This window comes from Prinia subflava, chromosome Z (assembly GCF_021018805.1).
Source record: "Prinia subflava isolate CZ2003 ecotype Zambia chromosome Z, Cam_Psub_1.2, whole genome shotgun sequence".
NCBI lineage: Eukaryota > Metazoa > Chordata > Aves > Passeriformes > Cisticolidae > Prinia > Prinia subflava.
Genome location: NC_086283.1, coordinates 84,609,976 through 84,637,133, shown reverse-complemented (window position 1 = coordinate 84,637,133; position 27,158 = coordinate 84,609,976). Strand labels below are relative to the sequence as shown.

At 39.6% G+C, this 27,158-nt stretch overlaps 2 protein-coding genes across 4 annotated transcripts in view; both read left to right on the top strand.

Moving 5' to 3' along the window:
- The window catches only part of PRLR (prolactin receptor), a 156,742-nt gene extending 146,938 nt beyond the window's left edge, over window positions 1-9,804 (top strand). For both annotated transcript variants that reach the window (XM_063422802.1, XM_063422803.1), the window contains 2 exons: window positions 700-769; window positions 1,401-9,804. In XM_063422802.1, the coding sequence (XP_063278872.1) occupies window positions 700-769; window positions 1,401-2,411 (1,081 nt within the window). In that variant the 3' untranslated portion in view covers window positions 2,412-9,804. The remainder of the gene's footprint in view (window positions 1-699; window positions 770-1,400) is intronic.
- A 2,457-nt stretch (window positions 9,805-12,261) lies between these two features.
- AGXT2 (alanine--glyoxylate aminotransferase 2) lies at window positions 12,262-26,641 on the top strand. 2 transcript variants are annotated; one of them, XM_063421696.1, is made up of 14 exons: window positions 12,262-12,406; window positions 13,856-13,941; window positions 14,317-14,501; window positions 14,807-14,930; window positions 15,753-15,847; window positions 16,952-17,045; window positions 18,059-18,152; window positions 19,011-19,111; window positions 20,137-20,229; window positions 20,961-21,093; window positions 22,209-22,297; window positions 23,697-23,846; window positions 24,193-24,291; window positions 25,751-26,641. In XM_063421696.1, the coding sequence occupies exons 1-14, from the start codon at window positions 12,292-12,294 to the stop codon at window positions 25,859-25,861; spliced, it is 1,569 nt and encodes a 522-aa protein (XP_063277766.1). In that variant the 5' UTR covers window positions 12,262-12,291; the 3' UTR covers window positions 25,862-26,641. The 2 variants fall into 2 exon arrangements, with proteins under 2 accessions (XP_063277766.1, XP_063277768.1); XM_063421698.1 differs by having other exon boundaries at window positions 12,353-12,417.
- The last annotated feature ends 517 nt before the right edge of the window (window positions 26,642-27,158 follow it).

Below are 27,158 nucleotides of genomic sequence, written 5' to 3'. Positions count from 1 at the left end.
AACATTACTTGGAGTATCCCTGTTCCTGTAGGAGACGTGTCTTTAGGTTTTGTCATAATTTCCTAAAGTAAACAAGGTTATATTATGAGATTGTCTTTCTGCCAGCCTTTCTATGAATTCACCAAATGATTTCTTAGATCCTGACTGATTTCAATCAAATTTGAAAGAGAAAGGTGTGGCAAAGATTATTGCTTTTGTACAAGTCTTACAAAAAATACTGGCTAAGTAGAAGAAAGGGATAGAAACTGTGGTTGGAAAAGCCATGTCCTCCACCATAAATCCTGTTTAGCAGTAATCAGGTGACAGTCAAAGATGCACAGACAGCCCCACTAGCCCTCCTGAACTGTGCCTCACTTCACTATTTCTTGGCCAATGATGAATTTACAATGGTATTAGAAAACTGGAGGCTAAGGGAGAGATGACAATTAAAAGGAAATTAGTAATTTTACTTTTCCAGTTGAATAACTTTTATACTACTGGTGTTTTTTATGAATACATCTAAGGGTACTTTATGAGCTGTAACTATATTTGTGAATTACCCAGCTTGAGAGGCAGACAGGAGACAGAGGTCCAACTGGGATGTATAAGACATGGGAGAAGTGTTTAAAATCTCGGTCACATTCTGAGGAAATGGGAGAACAAATAGTGAGATCGGATCTGTATTTACACCTGGTATGTCTGTTCTGGGTTTTTTTCTAGAATGATGGCCTTTATCCTGCCACCAGTTCCAGGACCTAAGATAAAAGGCATAGATACACATCTGCTGGAGGTGAGTACCACAGGTAACAGCAAAAGGATTCACCAAAACTCACGGTTTTCCCAGCTTGTGTACTAGCAAACACAACTACCACACTAAAGTGTAAACTGCTTCAATTAATCAATGTTGGAAATAAGCAACACTTTCTGGTTAAACATGTGGAGGATATGTGTGAGCCAGAGTTTTGCCTTGCACTTGTAACAGGAGAGTATTTAAGAACAGGTTTTGTGACTGCCCTGTTTCCTGGGACATGAGGAAATGCCTTTGTGAACTTCCTAGTAGTTCTTATGGAAGAGGATCTCTGTAGTCTTTTGCCGTGCCGAAGAGGAAGGAGATGGCTGCACTGCAATTCTCCTCCATTTCTTTCTTGTAAAACTCAGGAGATTCATATCTGCCAAAAGCTCCCTGGTCCTCCCACATTACAAACATGAGGTTTATGATTGTCTCCACTGAGGAAACTCAAGAATTTTTCTTACATTCTTTCAGTATTTTCTGCAGCAGTAGAAATCAGGTTTAAGTCTAGCAATCAATATAACTATCGAGGTGTTTGTACTTCAAATACGCAGATTGTTCACAATTGTTCTAGTCAAATAATCCCTACGGTTGATAATGAAAAATTATATCCTCTTCATTATACCTTCAGACAGGAAAATCTGAAGAATTACTGAGTGCTCTTGGTTGCCATGGTTTCCCTCCAACATCAGACTGCGAGGAACTACTGATAGAATATCTGGAGGTAGAGGACAGTGAGGATCAGCAACTCATGCCAAGTCATGACACTCCCAGTAAAAATACAAAAATTATACTCAAGGAAACAGACAGTGACTCAGGCCGAGGGAGTTGTGATAGCCCTTCTCTCCTCCCTGTGAAGTGCAGGGAATCCCGTGGCCTTCCATCTACTCTTCAAACACAAGATGTAGGAGCTAAAGAAAAGAAAGAAGGAAAAGGGAGCTGGGAAACTCAGTGTACGGCTTCAGAACAGAAAACGCTCCCTTGTAACAGTGAGAGTATAAAGTCATGCACATGGCTGGCAGCTCAGATACCCAGTAATCAGGCTGCTATGTTTGCCTACCACAGCACTTTGGAGGCATTCAAGATAACACTGAACACCACAAATGTGAACACTTCACCAGTTTTGGTGGGAAATGAAGAAAATCGTCAGTCGCTGTATCCAATTGCTGAAACTGTGTATGATGATGTGGAAAAGATAAGTGAGATGGAATATTCCAGAACTGACCAAACCACAGTGCAGGTCAGACAAAACCAACACAATGACAAGTCACCTTTCATGAATCCTAAACTAATGGACTATGTAGAAGTTCATAAAGTCAGACAAGATGAGGAACCAACACTATTACTGAAACATAAAGAAAATAGTGGAAAGACCAAAAAATGCACTGTTCCAGGAACCAGCAAAGAATATACCAAGGTCTCAACAGTTGTAGACCATCACATTTTAGTATTATTGCCAGATCAGCGCACCCAGAACACACCTGTATCTCAAGAACCTGTAGCAGAAACATCTCAGAACCCTCAGCAAAGTCAGGCTGAGAAGAATACAAGCTATAGCACGACAGCTCCAAGCGACTCCAGAAGAGACACCAGTGGATCAGACTACATGGACCCATCTTCCTTTATGCCCTCCTTTAAATAACCTTTTAGTGCAGCACATACTTAGTAGTTACACTCAGTAAAACAAATAGCAAACAGTTCTTTTAAAAAGCCCAGCCTTTAAAAACCTAGCCCCCTATGTGCATTGTACAGGTAATAAAATAATCTGTGCATTGAGGTAATACTTGTGGCCGTAAATCCTGGATCATTAGCACACATTTCTGACAAAGTGAAAAGAGGAAATGCATCTTGCCAGTCATAAAAAACACACTGGAAAATAATTATTCAGTTCTGTCAAACTTCTGTTGGTTGACGAAGCCTGAGGAAGTACCACAGATTCAACAAAGATGAAAATTGTTATGGGTCAGTCAGCAAACCATAGCAAACTGAGCAGTTCCTACATTAGATAAATCATTGCACAACAGTATTCTTACCTAAAATGTGTTTTCTTCTGAATGCATTCTGACAATTAAGTTTGCTTTATCTTTTTCCTCAAGCCTTGAGGAAAAGGAGATCTTGTACATGACAAATCATATATAAAAGAAAATATATTCTACAAATTGCAGTAAAATAACAAATTCTTCTAAATATATTTTTGCCTTGGTTCAATGTGACAGAAAACTGCATCCCATTCATATCCTAGTCCAGACAAACCAAAATGAAAAAGAAAGCAGGATAATATATGATATACTGCCTTACTGTATATAATACACAATTTTACTTTAATATAAGCCCATATGTTTAACAATCTATTTTTAAAGGCTATTTTTCTATTACCAAAAAAAGAGCAAAATAAAATATTTTTTAATTTCCCAATGCTATTTAGCTACCTAGGAACTTTTTCCTTCTGCTGAGGCAGTAACAAGTAAAGCTATCATTTCTATACAAAGCATAAAATTAAACTTTATACTAATTAAGAATATGGAGACATTTTTAAACTATATTTCTAGTATATTACAGATATATTACTATTTGAATTGTAAAATATTTGTTTCACAGATTTTTTATTACCTGTAATTATATAATTAAAATAGAATTTAAGTTTCGAGAGCCAAGGTTCTATCCCTTCGAATTTGTACTGAGAAGCCAATTTTAAATGAAATGGGATTTTCCTGTATCCTGCACTTTTCTCTGAGCCTGGAAGGAAAAGTTTGAAGTCAGATTTTTCATAATGAATTTATGAACATCAGTTCTGGAACCAAGCCTCCCAGGTCTGATTCAGACCCCCACTGAAAAAGCAGAGGGAATGAGGAGATGAGTCCATGTATTTGGGCTGGTCATGCGTCCCCAGAAGAGCAGTGGGAACAGTAAGGATCCATTATATCCCAGGTAACTGAAGACAGAATCAAAATGATACTGCAGTAGCTGCAAAGTTGCTGTGGCTCTTCCTTCTTGAAACAAAAGTATAATTTACTCTAGAAAAGTATGACCATGTGATGACTGATTAAAAGTGGGCCAAGTATTTAGCCAGCATCTCTAGCTTCAGGAGAAAATGGAAACTAAAGGTGAGGGAATGTTCCTGCACCTGAAAAGGAAAGTGTATTTGGAAGATGGGCTCTCTTTTGTTAGTCTCCTTCCTGAACAGCTTTACTTTTCTCCATATTTACATTATTTTATGCACTGAGCGAGCCTTCCTATCAGGTACCTGCTGCAGAGCCAGAGAAAAGAGAATGGTCCCAGAAGGCCACATCTAATTTGGTGAGTCAGATTCTCACTTTTACCTTCAAAGCTATGGAACTGTTCAAGCACAGATTAGTAGAACTGCCTGTCCTTTGCACAGGCAGGACACTAGAACTTAACTAGTTATCTGTGTGTCTATAAACATACGTAGTAGTGTAGACTCTAACATCGGGGTGACATTAGATTTAGAGCCTATCCTCTCCACAGACAACTGCCCACTTTCAGAGGCTGATCAGACCAGTCTGGATGCTGGCTGAAGGTGTGGGAAGGTATCCTAGATTCTTAATTCAGCCACTTCTTTAACACATGAAGACATGAAGGGGCTACTGCAGGTATCAGCCAAACATAAAACTCTGTTCATTTACAGTTAACAGAACAATTTTACCATAGATACTCTGTTTGTAGTATACCTTACAGATTTCTATAGATGCTGGAAATACTGCAAAGAAACTCTTGAGTTATGAGGAAACTTGTGTGTGTGGAAGTGTGTAAGCTTGTAACACACTGTGTCTGACAGTGTTTTGTTTACCCTTCAGTTTTCTGACTGAATCTGACAGTCAGATAAAGAAAGAGTCATCTTTCTTTACACAGATACCTCTATCTGTGTTGTGTCCAACACCTAATGATGTGCATAAAGATATGCTGCTACAGGCCTTCTGGGATGTATCTAGTGATGCACAGAAGCTGTAGTATCTCATCAAGCCTAGGGCCTAAAGATGTTCATTATAGAGTAGATTTCTTAGATTAGAACACAGACTATACATATGTACAATAGCACTAGGCTGTTCTTGCCATATCTTTTTACCTGAAGTTACTTTTCACCTGAAGCAAACAGACACAACAATTAGCAGATTTTAAGTGTATGATTCATCCTGCTTAACTGTAGTCATGTATGCCTCCAATAATCCACATAGAAAGAGAGCCAAGGAGTTTCTGTGCTTTGTCATAAATGAATACTGAAACTGCAAAATAGCTGTAGCCTAAATTACTTTGTGTGGTGTTGAGCATCTCCCACCTTTGCTAATGGATGTCTAAATATGCCAAATCATCATGGCTCTCTGTGAGAAGGAAAAGTCACCCATGGTGGAAAAGGAGCATTTGCTTGCAGCTTTGAAGTTTTGGGGGATTTCCTAGCTAAATGTAATTTGAACACAATGTCATAAATATATTTAATTCTTGAAGCTGAATAAATGTGCAGATAGATTAATTTTCCCTTGGATTTCCTTACATTTTCCAAAACGCCTTGTTGCTCCCAGTGGCAGAGCTTCTGAAAGTGATCTTAAACATCTGGAAGTACATTACAAAAAAACTCCAAACTAGTGTTATGTAAAATCAAAAAACCTTCAGCTACGTGTTTGGTCCTTTGAATGTTAAAATACTTATTTTTTTCTGCTTCCAACAACATTTGTGCTTGCAGGTCTTTAAGCTTTCATTAGGAAGTACACGAGTTTTTGCAGCAGTTTTACAGAGTCAATCAGTGTATAATTATGATACACCAGTGGGGAAACAGGCTCTTGACACCCCCTTTAATATCCAGAGGGTTGAACAGAATTTACACCAGAACAGGGATCAGCCCTCTAGCTCTTGCACCATTAGTCAAACTTCTCACTTGGATTAATTATTTCAAGAATTTGAATGATGTTTTCAACATCAAAGTTATCCGTGTGTCATTTATAATGTGAATTACTTTGTAATAGCATAAAAGCCCTAAAAGGTAGCATAAAGACTCTCCTACATAATTAGTTTTACAAAATTCCTACAATTGAACATATATCTTTTATTTAATTACCTTTCCTTCTGACTCAGACTAATTTTATTAACATTTTTTTCTTCAGTATTGGCAAATATGATTATCATAGTTTTTATGAGATTCTTTTTTAGCAGAGACATATTTGATATACAATGTTAGTATTTCTGTGTAATATTTCAGACTTTGGAAGAAATACAAACGAATTAATTGACACATGCTCACAAAGCTCAGTATCACACATGATGAGGACTTTAAGTTTGGTGTTGATGATACTATCTAACTACAAAGATTATTTAATAAAAATGCAGATGATTAACCTGATATAATATTAGTAAGAGGATATATGTGTTTATGGAACAAAATGTAATACAAATACGTAATGATGATTTATGTCAAACCAGTGAATTCTGTAGTATATCTGTCTGTGTGTCTGTGTTTAAATGGCTGAAAAATAGACAGCTGCTTTAAATCATTCAAGCATCCAAAGTGTAGTAGCAGCAGGTGTTCAAAATGAATAAGCAGAATTTTTTTGTGCTCCTGAAGCATTGCATATGTGGGGTTTACATCATGAAGCCTGTAAGTGTATTTTGTAATTTCACGGTAACTGTAAACGATCTGAAGGTGTTGTTCAAGGAAACTGAAGTCGTGTAAGCTAGTTGATAGACATCAGACATCTTCTACAAAGCCATAAAGAGAAATGAAGTGAAAGAAGTATCATGGGATCAGGCATCACATTCTCAAATAATTGCTACCTCAGATTTCCTTCTTTTTTTTGCTCCCTTTAAAAGGCAAGCAGGAAAAAGCATTTTGCTTTGTTTGTATGACTCATTCTATCAAGAATTTAAAAATCTTATTTGCAAATTCAAAGTATTTTTGTTAACCAACAGCTTGTCATGGAATCATCACTTGTGTTGCAGTGGTAGTATATAGACAAAATATTTGAGATGTGTAGCAAAATTAAATGTTTCTAATATGGAAAAAAATTCCATTTTGTAAGAATATCCATGGTGCCCAGATTGGAAATCAAGCATCACTCCCATTCCTGACCTGAAAAGTTTTTTGCCACTATTTGTATTCCTGGGTCACTAGGACTGACTGAGCCAATTTTCCAGAGGTGCTCTCATTCTGGATCTCAGCTATGGAACTTAGTGTTTATCAATACTTGCTATTTAGAATTGCCTGTTTTCAACTGAGTTCCTAGGAAGCAACCTTTCAATTCTATCTCTAAATGAGTAAAAATGGAAAGCCCTGCTCTCAACTATCTCAAACTAAAATCAGGCTCCAGTTCCTATCAGCATGTAAAGATGAACTGAATTATAGTAATTTGAATAACCTTGTGGCCCAGCCTTGAAAACCATTTTGAAATAAATCAGGGATTTTCTTCATTTTTCTGGTGTATGTCAACCAGAAAAATAAAGATAAATGGATGCCTAAATATATAATACTTGGGGATATAAAGACCTTAAATATCATAGGAGCATAGAACAGTTTAGGTTGAAAATACCTATGAAGTCATAGAGTTCAAATGTTAACCCAGTCCCGTCAAGTCCACCACTAAGTGACAGGAAGAGGGACAAAGTTGCTGTATGTGACAGAATGGAAAATGAGTACAGTCACTATGGGATGGCACATGGTAGATAATGAGGGAAAAAATGAATTCGATTACAGCTGAGAAGAGTGGAGGAAGAAGAGAAAGTGGAAGGGAAAGAATCAAATGTGAGAATAGGCAGCAAAAAATGAGCACTAGAAGAACTGAGAGGAGTGATTAGTTAGTGAGGGTAAAAAAAGGAAGAGAAGAAAATACTTTTATCTTAAAAGTGGGGATGTGCACAGCTACCTGATATAGTTCACAAAAGCAGTAAAGCCTTACGAAATGCTAAAGAGTTGGTAAAATGCTGAAATCAGCTACTATGGATCATCTGTCGCATGTGAGCAGAAAAAGTCCTATATGTGAGAAGTGGTCATTCATTTTCTATCAGTTACAGGATTTTTCTTCCCCATATCTGACATTGGTCCCAGACAAAAACAAAACTTGAAGAGTCAGGCTCAGCATCTGATCTGATCTGATCTGACGTTGCATTTCCTGCATTCCTAAGGGAAAAAATTGAGAGAAATAAAGTGTACCACACTGCTTTTATAAACAACCTTCCATTTTTCATACAGATATACAGGTGAGATTTTTTTTATCCATTTACATTGTCCCACACATATGTCTACCATTCCTAAGCGTTGTTTTGTTTTTATTTAGTATATATAATGCAATGACCTAGAAGCTCCAAGAGAAAAAATACTTTGGGGATATTACTAAGCAGTCTCTTGGCTTTTCTGGGCATTGTTTCAGCTTGTAGCTGTGACAATGTATCTGTTAATACTTTCCTTAGTTGGAAGGTCTCTCTCTTGGTAATACTGAAAATTACCAAGTTAGGTTTAAAATACATCTCTTCAATATGTTACATTTTTAAGAGGCACTATTATATCTGTTGGAAGTAGTTAAGAAAAATACCTGAATTAGTTGTGTGGCCTCTTCGAGTGCTGATATGCTAGAAGCTGATCTTATATGCAAGATGTTGGTGCATAGAACAGTTAGATATAAAAAAGTCTTTTTTAATATATTCTTCTTTTTGGAAGGTTTATTGTCCTTTTCTACTTGGTGATGCTGCTTGTCTCGGATCTTGACATTATTTAACTATTTTTTTAACAATGCTGCTTTTGGATCTATTTTTGTGAGCTTCTGAGTACCTTCACCTCGTTTTGACATCAATAAACATTGAAAGATATCATTTCAGTTCCTGCAATGGTTAGCTGTAGAGACTAGCACTAAGTAGAATTTTTAGAGCATGCTGGAAATAATTGTACAAGTCCCTTGTAGAAAATATCCCTTCAGTAAGATGGAAAACTACACATGTCTAGAAAAAGGCAGATTTTTCTACAGGCAGAACTGTAATGATGTCATACAATATTTTTTAATATTCATAATGCGGTAGACTACTCTTAATTCTCACTCCTTTGTTTTTCATTCCAAAAGGGAGAGGAAACTACTGCTCAGCTATACTCATAAAGAGCTCCTGGGCTGTTTTAGTGTTGTTTATTTTTCATTTTGGAAAGTAATATTTCTCTTTCTGACTACAAAAGCAGTTCATCTGATAGAATACAACCATCAGTTCTTATATATGTGCTATATTCCTCAGAGATACTCAGCACTATCTTGGCTTCTGAAATCTTTTTGTGTATGTTTTAGTCATTGTGTAAGATAGCAATACTGAGGGCACTGTTATGAAAAAGTACAGCCCAGAAAATACACGTTAGCAGTCATTAACTGATTGTATCTGTTCAAAATTCTGATGTGCTGTTACGTGAGGGTAAAAGTCTCTGGAACTCCCTTGCCTTTAATTATGTCAGCAGTCTCTCAAAGAAACAAAAATTGCACCTTCTGAATAATATCCAGAATAAACAGTATCTTTTCAGCAGAGAAAGAGATGACCCAATATTTAAAGCAAACTTATTTCCATTTGCATAAACCATTTCATTGTTAGATTTGCAATACAAGCTAGGCATTTTTTCCACTACAGTTTCATAATTTGTATGCAATGTGGAACATGAGAGGTTATTGCAGTGTCATTACTGTAGCAACTGAATGACTTTAAGCACAATTATTCTATGAACCAGATCCAAATTTTTTTGTAAATTTCTAAAATACAAAAAAATTGTAAGAATTAGATTTCATATGTAGTATGTACATTGTTTGGAGAATACTGGTATAAAAGTAGTTGCTCAGGAATTCTTCATTGTTTCTAAGTGTATCTAAAGGAAAATGCTTTCAAATACATTTTTTAAGTTCTTAATATCAAAAATGCTGGCTTTACAAAAATCTGTTAGTGTTTTCACTTGTAAGATCAATATTGTTATGAAGTTTGTAGCTTTCTGATGAATTTTTTGATCTTTTGTCATTGTAAAAACTCTTTGCCATGGTGTTCACATTTCCGTTTAATAAAAGTTCGTGAATAAAATTCCCAAATTCTCTATTTCTTCTTGATATGCAACACTTCTCCTATATAATGAATAGAAAGAAAAAGGGAAATCCAGGCATCCAAGACACTCTGTAGGGCAGGATTCTGCTCTCCTCCATGGGGAATGCTACATGATAGATATTTAACCAATTTTGGTGCACTGAGCAAATGAACTGGGTAACACAAAATGGTTGACACACCAGGTCACAACTTTCATGTTTCTTTATTGATCTTTATGTTGATTTAAACTATATTTGTCATTGAAATTCAGGGTTTTGTTTAGCAAAGGTAAAGTTTGATCAAGAAAGGTTGAGGGTTGGGGGAGTCCTAAGGTGTGTAAGCACTGCCCTGGTTACTAGGGGTACAAATCTCTGACCCTTTGCATCAGCTTTTGGCAGTTTTCCTGCAAAACTGAGGCTGCCCTCCAGGCTACCTGTGGTCAGCCTTCTGCCTTAGGACCAGGCAGGGCCATCAAAAGCACTGTGAAATACCTCTCACTGGCAATTGTGGCTAGTTAAACTGTGTGCCAATTTCCATTCCAGAAAATATCACCTTGACCCTTGATTCTTAAGTATTACAAGGATGTGCTGCTTTTGGTTGGGGCAGAGTTCATTTTCTCCACAATAGCTGCTATGGGGCTGTGTTTTGGATTTGTGCTGAACACAGTGATGATAACACAGATGTTTTTGTTGTTGCTGAGTGGGTTTTATGCAGAGCCAAGGCCTTTTCTGAGTGTATGGGAGGCTGGGAATAGACACAACTGGGATAGGTGACCCCAACTGTCCAAAGGGATATTCCAGACCATGGAACTTAGTGCTGAGTGTGAAGTACTGAGTAAAGACAAAACATTTGAAACTATGGCCTTTGTCTTCCCAAGTCACCATTACACATGACAGGCCTGGCTCCCCCAGAGATGGCTGAACTCGGAGATGGCCTGACCACGGGATGTGATGAATTAATTCCTTTTGCCTTGCTTGCATTTGTGGTTTTTGCTTTTCCTATCAAACTCTCTTCATCTTGGCCCAAGGGTTTTCCAGCTTTTACCCTTCCCTTCCTCTCCCCAGTCCCACTGGGGGCTCAGCGTATGGCTGCTTGGGGCTTGGCTGATGGCAGGAAATGGGGAAGGAAACCGGGTAAGGAAATACAGCTACTCCTACTTCTCCTGTCCTTGTAGGAGGTTATGCTACACCTCTTCACTGACAAAACAAAACCAAAACAAGGGAATAAATGAGCAACCACTTATCCCTCTCAGCATATCTGTCACTTTCTCCTCATCCACCCAGATGTATTTAACATAACACAATTCACAGAATCACATATTGGGTAAGGTTGGAAGGCACCACAGTTGGTCATCTGATCCAAAATCCCTGCTCAAGCAGCATCATCCCAGAGCACACAGTAGAGGACTGCATCCAGAGAGTTCTTGAATACCTTCACTGTGGAAGACAGAGGGAAATCTCTTCCACTGCATGATCACACACACAGAAAAGAGGGTTTTCTCATGTTCAGTCGGAATTCCCTGTGCATCAATTTCTGCCTCTGTGTCATGTCCTGCTGCCTGGCACCACCACGCAGAGCCTGGTCTCTCCTCTGACCCCTCCCTGCAGGCACTGACAGACATTGATGGGGTCCCCTCTCAGTTTTCTCTTCCTGCGACTGAACAGGATCAATGTGGTGTTGAGCATCTCCCACCTTTGCTAATGGATGTCTAAATATGCCAAATCATCATGGCTCTCTGTGAGAAGGAAAAGTCACCCACTGTGGGAAAGGGGCATTTGCTTGCTGCTTTGAAGTCTTGGAGGATTTCCTAGCTAAATGTAATTTGAACACAATGTCATATATATGACAAATATATTTAATTCTTGAAGCTGAATAAATGTGCAGAGAGATCAATTTTCCCTTGGATTTGCTTATATTTTCCAAAACACCATGTTGCTCTTAGCCTTTCCTCATGATAGAGATGCTCCAGTACCTCCATCACCTTTGCAGTTCTCTGCTGGACCCACTCCAGGAGCTCCATGTCCCTGTTGTGCTCCAGAGACCAGAACTGAGCACAGACTCCAGGTGAGACCTCACTCGAGCTGAGTGCTGGGGCAGGATCAGCTCCCCTGACCTTGTGGCAGTGCTGTTCCAAAGGTGCCCCGGGCTCCCTTGGCCTTCCTGCCCACAGGGGCACTGCTGGCTCATGCACAGTTTGTTGTCCAGCAGGACCCCCAGGTCCCTCCACGGAGCTGCTTTCCAGCAGGCTGGGCCCAGCCTGTGCTGGCACCCAGGGTTGTTCTGCCCCAGGTGCAGGACCCCGCATTTGTGGAATTTCAAACTCTTCCTTCCTGACCGTCTTTCCAGCGAGTCGAGGGCCCTCTGAAGGCCTCAAACTGTGTCAGAACACGACTTGGGACGGCACAGAGCAGGGTGCTGACATTACGGGGGCAGCACGCGGTGACACTGGGGGACAGCACGGCATTACCTCAGGGGAATGGCATGTGATGACAGCGGGGGGACAGCACGGTGTGTCCGGCCCGCTCGCAGCACACGTGTCGGGGCGGTGCCGCTGCCCGGGGCGAGCGGACATGGCGGGGCGGCTGCGGAGGCTCGGCAGCGGTGAGGGAGCGGTGAGGAAGCGGGGAGGGAGCAGTGAGGGAGCGGCGGGAGCGCGGCCCGGCGGGGCTGCCGGAGCCGGGCCGGCCGGGGCCCGCTCCGTGCGGAGCCGGGAGGGATGGCAGCACCGTGGCGGTACGCGGGGCAGCGCGGGGTAGAGGCACTTTTCAGTGTAGCTGCAAATCCCTTGGAAAGAGTTCCAAGGGTAGAACTTCCCTTACTCATGGGTTTTAAACTACTTTTTTTGAGGCTGGACTCTTGTAGATTCTATATTCATCGGTGCCGTAAGTGGTTGTAAGGGAAGTGACATTGCATGTAAGTAATTTCAGGAAAGTTTATTGTTCAGTCATTTACATTTCACATGTGTTTCAGAAATTGGTTAAAACCTTAGGCTTTTAAAAACAAACGTGTAACTCTCAGGAGATAGTGTTCTAGGTGCAGAAATAGAGTCTTTTGAAATAACTCCGGGAGAATCACAGGACAGGTCATGCTGGGTCATCTGCCCAGCCTCCCTGCTCGGGCACGGCCATCCCAGAGCACAGGGCACAGGATTGTGTCCAGACAGTTCTTGAATATATCCTGTGGCAGACTCCACGGTCCCTCTGGGCAATCAGGTATTTCTTTCTGATACCTGCTGAATTGGATCTGCAGTTAGATGACAGGCAGGACGGTGTGATGTTCTCCTGATTTTGGAGCAAGGATGGAAGATGGCAGCTGGAATAGTCAGTGCCCTAAGCACAGCTCGTGTCCCCTAAACACCCTTCCGCAGAGCTGTACCCCTTGCCCAGGAGCCCTGCTCATCTCTGCCCCGAGCCTCAGTCCCTGCCTCAGCCGAGCCATGAGCATTGCCATCAGCCTGGCCCTGGCTCTCTCCCCTGGATGGACCTTGGACTTCTGCTGTAGCCTCATGTCTCTGGCCCCGTCTGCTGCTGCTCCTGCCTGGGCTCCCTGGGTGGACACTGGACCTGAGTCAGCTCCGTTTATGCGGGGCATTCTCAGTGAACCCTGCTCTGCCCACCTCGTTCAGGTCTGTTGGGCCTCTGCCCTGCTCCCTGGGAGCACTGCCCATGCTGCAGTCACCCTGGGCACCTGGGTATGGCACCCTATTCACCTGTGGGTGAATGTAGAGCATTCACCCACTGCTTCCCGATAAGAACTTGTATTAGAAACAGTTTTTATTTTTAAAATAAAAATTTAATCTTCTGTCAAAATAGAAGTCCATGTGAAACTGAAAACTTGAGTTTTAATGGATGAGACATAAATACCTTTTTTTAAAAATTACATGTATTCTGCCTGTTACTTATTCTTCCCCAAAGAAAATTTCTCAGACCAAAAAAACCCTTCAAAACTTTCTGTGACTGTAGCTCATGTCTTCCCCAAACAAGCTTATTGAGCAAATCTTTTAGGTGTGTAGTTTGCCAAATGTTTCATAATTGTCTTACTATTTTATAGTTGCCTTTAGGCAGCAGAAATGGAAAAGTTCTGTCTCCACACAAGCAAAAATGCCTCCTTGTGATTTTGTCCCTGAAAAATATGAAGTAAGTCATGCATACTACACTGAATTTAAATAAAGCTTAATTACTGGGTTTGGGTGGTAGGATCATTTTTAAATAGAATTATAAAATTTGCTTCTTTGCATACAGCCCAACTGCTACAACTAGAGTATAACCTGTAGATGTACTTGTGTGACAAATCTGTAATTTGTAAACACGTAAGAAAGAGGTATATGCAGAACAGCTACTTTATTTCAAAGAGCTGAGTTTCAAAGGTTTGTAGAGCAGCTTTCTGTGTGCCAGAATCCGTTAGGATCTTAATCCCATAGGTAGGTGCGTAATCTATGTGCTTCACAACAACTCCATGAGTCTGGATCTTTAGAAGGTGTGGATGGATACTGACTGTTTTATTCCACTCAGTTCTATCCATATGAACGTATGCAGAAGATTCGTGAACAAAATATTGCGCCTTCACTGCGAACATATTACAAGAAGCCATTGCTGCTGCACCAGGGACATATGCAGTGGTTGTTTGATCATGAAGGACGAAGGTACCTTGATCTCTTTGCTGGAATTGTCACTGTCAGCGTTGGACACTGTCACCCGTAAGTATGTTGCTTTATGATTTATGATATAAAATACAGGAAGAGACACCTATGTTTGTTTTGTGCCTCATAAATCTGCAGCACTGTGAGTCTAAAACCAGAATATAATTTACTGAATTGTCATGTGTCACAGTTCAATTTCTGCTACATTTTGAAGAATTCATTAATTTGGTCTACTTGTTCCTCCACCTGGCACACGGTGCAGCATCTGCATTTGCAGAATCAATAGCACAGAGGTATGTGCATGTATGAGTGTAGAGTGTGTGTGGAATTCAATCCCTTTGTCTCTCCCTTGGTACGTGCAGGAAGGTAACTATGGCTACCCAGAAGCAGCTGGCTCGCCTGTGGCATACCACCAATATCTACATGTACCCAGCAATCCACGAGTATGCTGAAAAGCTAACTTCTCTTTTTCCAGATCCACTGAAGGTAAATTGATTCTGACAGGAGCAGGGGCTGGTGAAGTGGGTATCTGTTTATAAGAAGTATTTATTAAATAATCGAGAGCCATGATATCTCTAGAGAGAAAATCTGTATGGGGAATACAGACTGTCAGTTAAAGAGCATGAAGGCCCTCAGGGCCTTTTCTTTAGACCTAGCTGTAGACAAGCATAATATCCCCAATTTCTGTTCCATTTTCTCCCTGCACTTGTCACTGTGAAGAAGCATTGCCGGTTAAAAATTACTTAAACAAAGAAGATGTTTACTATTCTTATACGTAGCCGGCTTTAATTTTCTCGATCTCATGAAAATCCACAGTGAAAATTCTTTGACAGTATTTTGTGTAGTTTGTGTAAATGTTTACCAACATTTAAACAGATAAACCACAAAAATGTCATGTTTCATATGCAGTGAAACAGTAAGAAAAATAATTTTTGTTTTTAGGTAAAATAAATTGTTCATAAAATTAAATTGGGCTAGCAGAAGAGTATGAAGCTATTGCAATCTTAAAGATGGAAGGAGAGTAAAAAAAAAAAAAAGTAAAATATCCTGCTTAGTTTGACCCAACACTTTATTTTCTTTTAATCAGAAATCCATTTTAGGAAAACCTAAAAACTGAAAGCCTCCCAGAGCACATCAATTGGATCTTTGTCTCATCTATAGCATAAGGGCAACACAAATTTTACTGTGGTGAGATCACCCTGTGGCAGTGCTAGGCTAGAGTTCATTGTGTTATTAAGGGACAAGGTCTGATGCCAAAGAAGAAGAAGGTGTTTTTGTGCTGTACTGATCCCAAGCGTTCTCCCACAGGTGGTTTATCTCACCAACAGCGGGTCAGAAGCCAATGATTTAGCTATGTTCATGGCAAGGCTACACACTCGTAACTTCGACATCATCTCTCTCAGGTAATGCCAACAGAGCTTCACAAAACTCCTCTGTATGGGATCACTCTCTGCATGCCTAAAACAAGAAATAACTGAGAACTCTTTCATCACAGGTCTGCAAAAGAGAGTGCTATAAAATTACTTTATTTGGCAAAGAGGAGAAAACCAGGTGCTGGAGTTTTCATACAGCATGTTAGGACTAGCTTGCAATAAAAATGCAACCTGCGATTTTTGCTTGCCTAGACTATGATCTAGTGTCTGTGTTCAGGATATGCTTTGGTAGACTCTTGTTCATGGCCAGACCAAGACTGAGCAACTGCTTCATTCTTCCTCCATTTCCCTTCTGCAGTGCCCCTTTGTGAGGGGTACAAAGGTACCTCTGGAATAGTGATGCAGTGAACCTCAGCAGGGAACTGCTCCGCCTGGGAGCTGATTTTTGTTTCGTTTGCTTTGCTGCCTTGTTTTTCTATCAAAGCCCTGAACCACAGTTCACTGCACAGGAACACAAACAGCTCTTCTGGCTTAATGACAGGGATGGAGCTGGGCTGAACACCAATATACTGTAAACACCAGTGTAAACAGTTCACTTTACTGTGCAGCTGAAAGGGGCCTCAAATATTAGAATAAAAGGTTGTGTTAATGAAGAGCTGTATTTTTCTCTTTCTGTGTTCAACAGAACATTGGGTTCCTACCTTGCTTGTGTATTCTCACTAAGCAATTTTGATCTGCATAATGAAACCTACAGCAAACTATCATCTAGTTTAATGATTGGCAGCATCTGTTGGAGGCAGCAGCTGTTTCCAAGATTCAGAAGACAGAGACGTTTGCTCTGTAGGGATCAGGTGCTACAGCAGAACTTCACGAGGCATTGTTTGAGTTACTGTTGGTTCCAGTGATTGTACTCATTTCCTTGCTAACATTTCTCCACAGATTTTATATTTGAAATTGCAGTTAGAGTCAAAAGGCAGAGTGAAAAATGGCAGTAGGAATCTTCTTTGTTTCAGTGCAACAATGCACATTTTTCCTTACAAATTGTAGCTTAGAAGCATGCCTTCTTGGAATAGATATTGCTCCAGACACTTCTTGGAAATGAATGATGTTGATCTGCCTTGTTTGTTTGAACAGAGGAGGATACCACGGAGGCAGCCCATACACTCTGGGTTTGACATCTCTGACTCCTTACAAGCATGGTGTTGCCAATGGCTTTGGCTGTACAACTGTGAGGATTTTTTTTTTCTTGTAATAATCTGGGTAACTAACAGTTTATTTGAATATTTCAGCAATTGCTATGTTTTCTGCCCTCAAGTGCTTTATGGTCACTAATCAAAACTACAGTGTAGCAGTTTCTGCTGTGTAAATTCAACAAGAGCCAGAGCCCACTTTTCTTCTGTTTATAGTTCCTTAGGCTAATTTTGAGTTAGAACAGCCATAACATAAGTGATCCATGATTTGCAGTTCTTCAGTCACGCTTGATGCTTGCATGGGAATCTGTGTAAGGGGCAAAATAATATGAACCCTTTTTTCAAGTTTGCTTTAGCAGGTCTGTGAAAAGCTGCTTTCAGATGGTCTGGAGCAGATCCTTCACTATAATGAATAGGAATCCTATTTCAGCAAGACAGGAGACATATCTGTTAAGGACATCCACTGAGGTTAAGTGACAATATGTTATGTCCCTGCCCTTGAGCAGATAGGAGCAACTTTCTGTCTAAAAGCTGCTATTGTTGACTCCAATAGTTGCAGGTGACAGCTCAGCCACATTATTAACCATAGGAAGGCTAATTTACAGCAGCTTCCCAGCCTGTCTCAGTGAGTGGCCTGAACTCATGTGGTATTTCATCAGCAGCAAGGATTAGAAAGCTGGAGTTGTGTCCATTAGATCTGCCTGCCTCACTCTAGTTTGCAGATTTTGTTCATGCTTCAGATTACTGAAATGCTACCAGCAACACTTGAAATGCTGGCATTACCTTTAGATAACCGATATCCTGACCAAGAACAAAAAAAGGAATGAAAAATCAATTGAGTTACTATTGCTGGAACAGTTTAAACTTGTTGGTTCCAAAACTGTCTTAGTTATTTGCTGCTACTCCCAAGTGTTCTTCAGACAAGTTCCTTGGACTGTATTTGCCCCTTGACTCTAACAGCTGTTTTTCTGTTTTGCCATTAGTCGTTAGATCAAAAGATCTCTTAGAAAGGTGTTGTCAAATCTGTAGCTACTTCTCTTATGCTTGACAGACAATGTTACCAGATGTTTTTCGTGGTCCGTGGGGAGGCAGCCATTGTAGAGATTCTCCAGTGCAAACTGTTCGGAAATGCAGCTGTGCCGAAGGTTAGTCCATGACAAAAATTTGGTTTTCGGATCACAAAATACTAGAGGGCTGTGAAAATAGGTTATAATTACCTCCTCAAGCAAGGTAGATGTCTGGTTAGGTTTTGCAAGGCTGACCAAAAAAAAAAAAATTGCAGAGAACTTCAGGACCCTCCATTCCAATGGGAAAAATTTGGGACAGATGACATCACCTTCTTCTTGAAGGTGATATCTTCTTGAAATCCCAGTATTTGTTTCCAGTATTTGTCATGATCAACTCTGGAAGCTGTGGAACTCACTTCAGCACATCTGGAAGAGCTGAAGTGATGATGGTGGTTTTTGTTGTTTCTGAAATTCTTACAGCTTTCCAGCTTTTATATTGGTATAAGGCAAATAGTAGGGACAACCTGCAGCCAGCAATAGGCAGAGGTCTTAACATGGGGCAAAATGTTCCATTCACAACACAGTGTGAAATCTTCTCTACTACTCTGCAGCTAACAACAATTCCAATCAGTTTTTTTACTCTTTCAACAAGCACTTTTCATTATTTAAATTCATATGCACATAACAGAACATTTTGATTTTAGCTTTGCCATCCCTTGTGAACGTTAGCATTAGCCGTACCTGCTGTCTGTTCTTTATTTAAGCACAGACTGTGTTCTTCAGAATCCTCCTACCTGTACAAACCATGGAGTATATACATGGTTTAAGAGAAGAGACTCTCTCCTTCTATGTTTAGCTTTCTCCTGTTCATTTGAGAGGTGATATTTAGCATGCAGTCATATAACACTTGTTGCTTAGATGCATAGTTTCATGTTTTGAAGCTAGTTTTGTGTCATATTAAGTAAATTCCCTTCAAAATGTTTCCCTTGTAAACAGGTGCATGTCTTGCAAAAGACCAGTACATTGAACAATTCAAAGATACTCTGAACACCTCAGTGCCCAAGACGGTAGCTGGATTTATTGCTGAACCAATTCAAGTAGGTAGTTTGTCATTTCCCAGTTGTGATAGCAGTAATGTGAAATACTCAAATCTGATATCCTTTAGCTACAATCTGAACATAGATGTTTGCTGGTTTTTACTATGATTTTTTTAATGCCTTAAAAAGCTTAAATGTTTGAAAGATTTGATGCTTTTGTCACTGACTTCAATGGAACTAGAATTTTTCTTGTGAAATTAAACACAGAACCACGATTAAACATACCAATTTTTTTTGCATTTAAATAGTGAGTGTGTTGCATGCTATGGTTTGGTTTCTATCGTCTCCTTTCAATTTTCGTTACTATTTCTGTAAACTTCTAACTCAACCCTCCCTTCTCCTTCTTTTAGACATGTTGTCCACTATATTTTTAACAGCTGTCCAGCAACTGATGGCCACAGGATTCATTCTCCTAATGTTTCACCCTATGTTCACAATTGCTTTGTAAGTGGTTCTAGAGTAGGAAAAATGGAGAACTTATCCCGGGCAAGAGAAACAATGTGAGAACTATGACTACAAGGGAAAACTGGAGCAGTTCTCTGGTTTTGGTGTTTTCTAAGCACTTACGTATTTGAGTCTGAAAAGCTGTTCTGGTCCATGTGTAGGGTAGAATTGAATTTCCAATGCAAATGCAAACTGTCAAGGTGAAAAGATGTTGAGGAGGCAATGTTCTAAACAAATTAACCAAGGAAGGAATATGAATTCTCTGGTCAACTTCATCAGTTTCTGGGTTTTGCTGTGTGTAGATTTTCACCATCTTTGTTTCAGCACTTTATTGTTAACTGACTTGGTTTTACAGTCATCATAGATTCACGTTCATGCCAGCACAACTAAGGAACAGCAGGCAGCACCATCGAATGGGAATGCGTGACCTGAGCAGGAGCTTTCTGAAGTGGTTTCATTGCTGAAGCCAGAAGCATGAAACAGCAGTCCTGCTGTTACCTGGGGGCTGCTGGTTTTTTTTCTCAAGTAGAACTCCTGTTTCCTTGTTTGTTCCTGAAAACATTGTGTTTCTCTCTTGGCAGGGTGTTAATGGAGCTGTTCAGTATCCAAGAAATTTCTTAAAGGAAGCTTACCAGCTTATACGGGAAAGAGGGGGCCTTTGCATTTCAGATGAAGTGAGTCAGATTTTTTTTCATAACAATTCTGGAGTAGAGTACCTCTCAAAGTTATCATAAAAGAATCCAAGTGAAGCTGGAAATAATTGAAGTAAGATGTCATAAGTGTGATAACTTCACAGCTTAAGTTTAACGTGGTGTTAAACTGCATCTTTCCAAGCATAGGATCTTTTTTCCAAGACAGTTTCTTTCCAAGCTCACAGTTTTTACTGCCTGTATTCTCATGTTAGGCAAAGGTAATATTTGTAGCAGACTTCCTTACCTTCTGGGAGCAGTAAACTTGTGCAAATAAGCAACAAATGCTACTTGTGATGGAAGATTTGTCAAAATAACCCTTCCTTTTATAAGTATTTTGGCAAACATAGAAGAGAGTTGATTGCTGTACCTCTGCAAATATGTTTTAGAAGCAGAATTTTCTTAGCTAAAACGATATTAAAATAGTAGCAAATGCTTCAAATGCTTTTACATTTCCTCTCCACCTTGAAATGGAAGCTGCATCTTATTTGTGCATCTCACCAGGCCTAAGACATGATGACATCACATGAAAGAAAAACCCAATTACGGTAAATGGCATTTTGTGTAGAAACATCTAAATAAGGGTCCTAATACAAGTTGACTGCAGACGTAGTTGCTGTTTAATGCAAATCAGTAACAACAGAAAGACAAGGAAAAACCTATATCCTGAAGTGTGAGAAAGTGATGAGTGTTTCTCTGAATTTTTCCTTTGAAAGGTACAGACAGGATTTGGACGGACAGGCAGCCATTTCTGGGGATTTCAAACTCATGGCGTAGTGCCTGACATCGTTACTTTGGCAAAAGGAATTGGTAATGGCTTCCCAATGGCAGCTGTTGTTACAACAAAAGGTATCAGTGTTCTGTTCCACTATGATGTAAAACAGAGTAATTGCAAAATACAATAAAAAATAATTACTTGCAGAGAGATGTGTTTTTAAATAGCTGAATGTTACTTATAAACTTTATCTCAATCTATCTTTTGACAAGGGAATTGGATCCTCATTGCTTCACTTGTTTCACCACCTGTTGTGCTGTATCAGTACAGAGCTGTTTAAATGGGTTTAGTTGTATAACTGAAGCAGGAATGAACCTGAGTGGTTTGTAGGGCTGGTGAAAGAGCCTGGAAATCCTCACTGAATCCACTGTTTTACTGAAAGATATACAGTGTGTAAATAGGGTAGGACATTACCCAGCTGCTTGATTCCTGCAAATGGCTGGCTCAATCTAAAGAGGAAAATCTGTAGATGGCAAGTGGGAACATGTGTTAGAAGTATGACTTCTTTTAAAAGAAGAAGTTTTGTTTTGGCATTTGCTAGGTACTATAGCTTTTGGAAATACTCATATTTTGCACAGATTGCTTTCAGGAAATCTTACTGTGTTGTCTCCCATAGAATCAGAGTTGAACTACACCAAATGTAATTGTTGTTACAGTAACAAATGTTTAAAGCAATTAAGTACAGTTACTAACCAAGGCAGACAAGGCCACCAAGATGATCAGAGGGGCAGAGCACCTCTCCTAAGATGAAAGGCGGAGAGAATTGGAATTGTTCAGCCTGGAGAAGGCTTTGGGGTGACGTGTTGTGGCCTTGTAAGAAAAATTGAGAGGGACTTTTTACAAGAGTGTGGAATAACAGGACAAGGAGGAATGGCCTTAAATGAAAAGAGATTAGGTTTAGATTAGATGTGAAGAAAAAAATCTTTACTTTGAGAGTGATGAGGCACTGGCACAGGTTGCCCATAGAATCTGGTGATGCCCCATCCCTGGCAGTGCTCAAGGCCAGGTTGGATGGGGCTCTGAGCAGCATGGTCTGGTGGAAGGTGTCCCTGCCTTGAGATTGGAACTGGAGCAGGGATTGGCACTGGATGATCTTTAAGGTCCCTTCCAACCCAAACCACTCTGTGATCCTATGATTCTGTGATTCAGTGAACTGAAGGAGTAACCAGTGTTGTTCTTTTTCTTTTAGAGATTGCAAGTTCCTTGGCTCAAAATCTTCACTTTAATACATTTGGAGGAAACCCTTTGGCCTGTGTAGCTGGAGCTGCAGTTCTTGATGTAGGGAGAACATTACCTGAATTTATCTATACCACAAGTTCTTTGTATCAAAGGATGAAAATTGCATGTATATATTTCTGTGTGGGCAGTTTTTTAAATAACTAAGTAAAGTGCATAAACATATGCATGTATACATGCATGGCCAGCGTGCCTCATGCACAGGAAAAAATCCTGATGAGCTTAACTGCAAAAATTTTCAGATCTCTAGAAAGAGTATGAGCCCTATAATTATGACTTCAGAATCATCTTTATCTTCCTTGGGTTCTTTGTTAATAAAGTTGTAGGAGAGTACTTTCTCAAAAGCCTTAGCAAATTCTTTCATAGCATTACACAAATTCACAGCTAAAGCAAGTCTATTTTCTGGCACACATGCTTAGCAAAGTTTTCTTAACAGCGTTTACCTTATGCCTAAATAAACCTTAATGAACATAGTTAAAAATACCTAAGGTTAGAAATCCTTTTGGGAAAAATATTACCTCATGAAAAAGAAAACACAAAAATGTGCAACATATTTCACTTATTATCCAGTTGAAAATCAGTCAGTGGGTAGTAGGTCATGATTTAATTTGTCTTGATTATGCACAGAACATTCATTCCTGAAGCTCACTTCATTACAGCAGACACTGTTTCTATTAATGTTACTTTCCTGAGTGGTTTGGGGGGTACGTTATTAGTAAATGGATGATTGTATAAAGAACCCATGTTTGGGGGCTTTTTGGCTCTAAAATATCTTGGAGCCTGGCTCTGAAATAATTCCAAAGAGATTGTTAGAGTCAGGAAGAATAAAATGGAGTTGAAAAAAAAAATAGAAACAACCACTTCATCTTCTGTAATTCTTTTTTAAATGTAATTTTTCTAAATGCAGATGTTAAGTTCATCTAATGGTTTGTGTGTGGGTGCCAGTATTTGCCTGCAAATAAGAACTCTGATTAAGGAGGACAGTGTAAAGAATGAAGAAAAGATTGTTATTAAAAAACATGTTGTTGCTAAATATAATATAGTACTCAAGCTGTTCCCTATCTAGTACACACAGATAAGCATTGTCAAATTATATTCTTCTCGTAATACTGAAAAAACTAAAATATTCTGGTAAGATTTTGAAAATAATCCTTCTGTTTAGGTATTTTCCAGTTATGAGTATATATATAAGCAGGAATTACTGGATTAAATGTAAGTAATAAAAAAAATGTGAAGAGTGCAACAGAAACATCAAAGTATTATGTGCAATTGTAATCTAATGCTATTAAGAGGATTTTAAGAGCAGGAAAATGTGAGAACTGAGGTAGTGAAGGAACATAGCAAGGAAGTGAGATAAATACAGTGTCAAGTTCAATGGGGATTAACAGAATGTGTTGAAAGCTTTTCCTGCAACACTGTCATGGTACTTCATTTTAACCAGGCTATTGAAGAAGACGGTCTGCAAAAAAACAGTGAGGATGTGGGAACATATATGCTGCTTGAGTTGGCTAAACTGCGGGATAAATTTGAGATTGTTGGAGATGTCCGTGGCAAGGGACTTATGATTGGAATAGAAATGGTCACAGATAAGGTTAGTGACTTCTTCACTCCTTTCAACTTACAGTGCCACTGAAAGTTTTATCACATTTTATATCAGTTGAAATAATAGAAATATTTCCTGCTAAAAAGGACAAAGTGAAGTGGGAAAACATGGCTCTGGCTAAAAATGAGCCAGAACATTCCATCATTCAGCTGTTTCACAAGCTTTGAGTAAACAGTGACATGCACCTTGACTGCACAGACTCATGAGAGCAGATAGGTTATGCAGCTAACATTTTCAGCTAGAGGTGGGATTTATTGGAGAGACTGGAATATACATCTTTATCACAGCACTAATTTAGAATATCTAAGTGAAGTTTAGTATTTCCTTTCCTCAGGAGAGTCGACGCCCTCTTCCAGCTGAAGAAATCGGTCAGATCTGGGAGGACTGTAAGGACATGGGGGTTCTGATCGGCAGAGGAGGGCTCTACAGCCAGGTACTGAACCTCTGGGTATAAATAAAGCTTATTCTTTATCCTTGTGAACTACATCCCTGATTCCCTCAAGTTAAATTAATTTAGTTCAGTAAATGAACTAGAAAATGTATATTCTTAGGAGCTATCTCTGTTTAATGCTGTTTATTTTAAACTGGACGAGAACTACTTGATTAATTTCAAACATTCTGAACAAGCTCAAAGCTTGGAGTTTTCCTGCACAGGGACAACTTCCCCTAGAAAACCAAAGTATTAAAGTCTAGAATTTAGAAGAACTCAGCAGTACTCAGGACCAAGTATTTGCTTAGGTTATCACCTGACACATCAGTACAAAACTAGTTGTTCTTTGAGTCTGGGGAGCTGGTCGTGTTCTAATTCTATGGTAATTAAAGAGAACAAAAAAAAAAAAAAGGTGTTGACAGCAAGTTCAGCAACAGCACAAGAGAGTTGGATGTGGAGGCCATCAGCCCACACCAGCTGAGGATGTGCTCCATACTGCAGCCAGGACGCTGTAGAGAATTGCCTCAGGGCTGGCCTGGTCAGTGAAGCCCTCTGACACAGAGGAGGCAGCTTCCATGTGAGATGGATGGAGGGTACCGAAAATAAATCAGACACTGTGTCTCTCACCTCATCAGTTCTTCCCAAAGTCGCAGACCAGGAGGCAGGTAACAAGCTGAAGCTCAGTGCAGTAAAATCTCATTCTGTCTGATAAGAGGGCTGTTTATCTGTGAGTGTTTGCTTCAGCAGGGGCTGTGGGTGGGAAAGCCCATTACTCTGCTCTTCCTGTATTAAGTCCTGTGATGTGATGCCAGAAAAATCTGAAATTTAGGATTCTTATGGAAGATAAATACTCTTGAAAACATAGATCAGACATTCAGATTTAAGAGCCTATGTTCTTGACAAGTGTAGCTGTATATACAACCCTTCCTGATCAACGTGATTTCCAGCTATACCACCATAACTACAATATAGTATGTAGTGATTCATTCATAATGCATTCTCTTAAAAGCCTTTAAAAAAAGCTATAATAAAACAGCAAATGGGCTGACACAATGCAAGAGCCTGCCACCCTCAGCAGATACTACTTTTCCCTGTGGTAGAGATGCAAGAAAGGAAAATACATCTGTCTCTGTTCTTCCTTTGTACAAATCCATCTGAGATTTTACTCTGTCTCTGTCTGCAGTAACAGAGCTGCAGACACGACCTACTCTACTTAGGTCTTTTGTGGAGGCAGGTAGGTTATCAAGAGGGGGTCGTGAGTCAGATGCAATTCAGTGCAGTCAAGTTCAAAATTGCTCCACTTCAGAGTGCATTTATCATAAGCCTCAGTGCCTGCACTGCTGTTCTCCTTTTTTCCTCACCTTTTTGAGGGGTGGTGGTGCTGACCCAGATAGGCTGCTTGAAACCATATTCTTTCCATACAATTTGAGCATTCATTTTTCTTTTTGTTCTCTCTCCTCAGACATTCAGAATTAAGCCTCCTATGTGCATTACTAAGAGGGATGTCGACTTTGCTGTGGAAGTATTTCATACTGCTTTACAGAAACACGTGGAAAGAGCAGCTACAAAATAGACTTGATTTGTTTCCTTACGTGAGAGACACACACGATCCCTGATACCTGTGACCCAGACTGGGCACTAATTACCTTGGAAAATCAAATCATAGTGTGATGATTACATGCTTATTCAGTATCATAAGAGCATCTAACCGATAGTGTTCAACAAAAGACATGGTGTAATCTGTTTTGTAAATGTACAGTTCAGTTCTACAGTGCTGATTTGTATTAACTGCACATATATTTTGCCATTATCAAAAAAAACCCCTGACTGGATTAACAGAGTACCAAATGGAGAGGCAGGTGTATGTTCATCTTTCCCCTGTGGAAGTTATATCAAAATCAGTGATTTTTAGAGTGACAGAAAGAGTCGGGGAAGAAATCTCAGAGTTAAAACTGTTTACCCTGCCTACAAGGACACCCTGTAATTAGAGCATTACAAGAGGTTTGCAGACAGTTGAGATGTTTCTAATTACAGTAATTATTTTTATCATGGGGATAAAAAATCCAGTCATCACCCTCTCCAAAATACACTTCTGTTTTCCTCCTGCTGCTTTTGGGATTGCACAGCACACCCATTAATCATTTTGTAAAGGTGCAAACTCTGGAAGGTGGAATAAGATGTTCTTTCTTACATAATCACTTTTTAATGTGTAAGTTGATTGCTTCCTTCAGTGTCCAATTAAAAAAAACCCAGATGTTGTGGACAGTCAGCAAGAACTGTACATTTATTATTTTACTTTTATTCCAGTTTTAATATTTGAAAAATTCCTTGACTCAATAAAGTATTCTGCCAGAACTTTAGAGGAACTTTGGTAATGGAGCATCAGTACGTCTCCAACTCTTACCCCATGGCTCCAAAACAATATCGTACAGCCTTTGCTGAGCCCTGCCATCTTCAACTCCATTGATAACTCCTGTGTACAACCCAATTCCACTCCAAAATCAGGTGTTTGTTATCCCACCCTTTTTGTTCTGCTCAGGATCAGGCAGATTATGCCTTTAAGCAGAAGTGGAGTGTCTTTCCTTAGAAATCAGAACAAATTCATTCATTCATATCACTCATTTATTTCTGCTTCACTTATTCCAGCAAGGCTGTTCCACTAGATATTTTTCCTCAACACCTGCCATGGAGGTAGATGTACAAACCAACCAGGAATTGTCAAAACTGATTAAACAGCTTGGTCATCTAACCCCTTCTGTCTGCTGCTTAATGTAATTAAGTAATTTGAGCATGGCAGAAGAAAAGCCCACATCTTGGCAGTGCTTCATATTTGATAAAGGATCAAAGAATCAAATTATATTCTGAGCTGG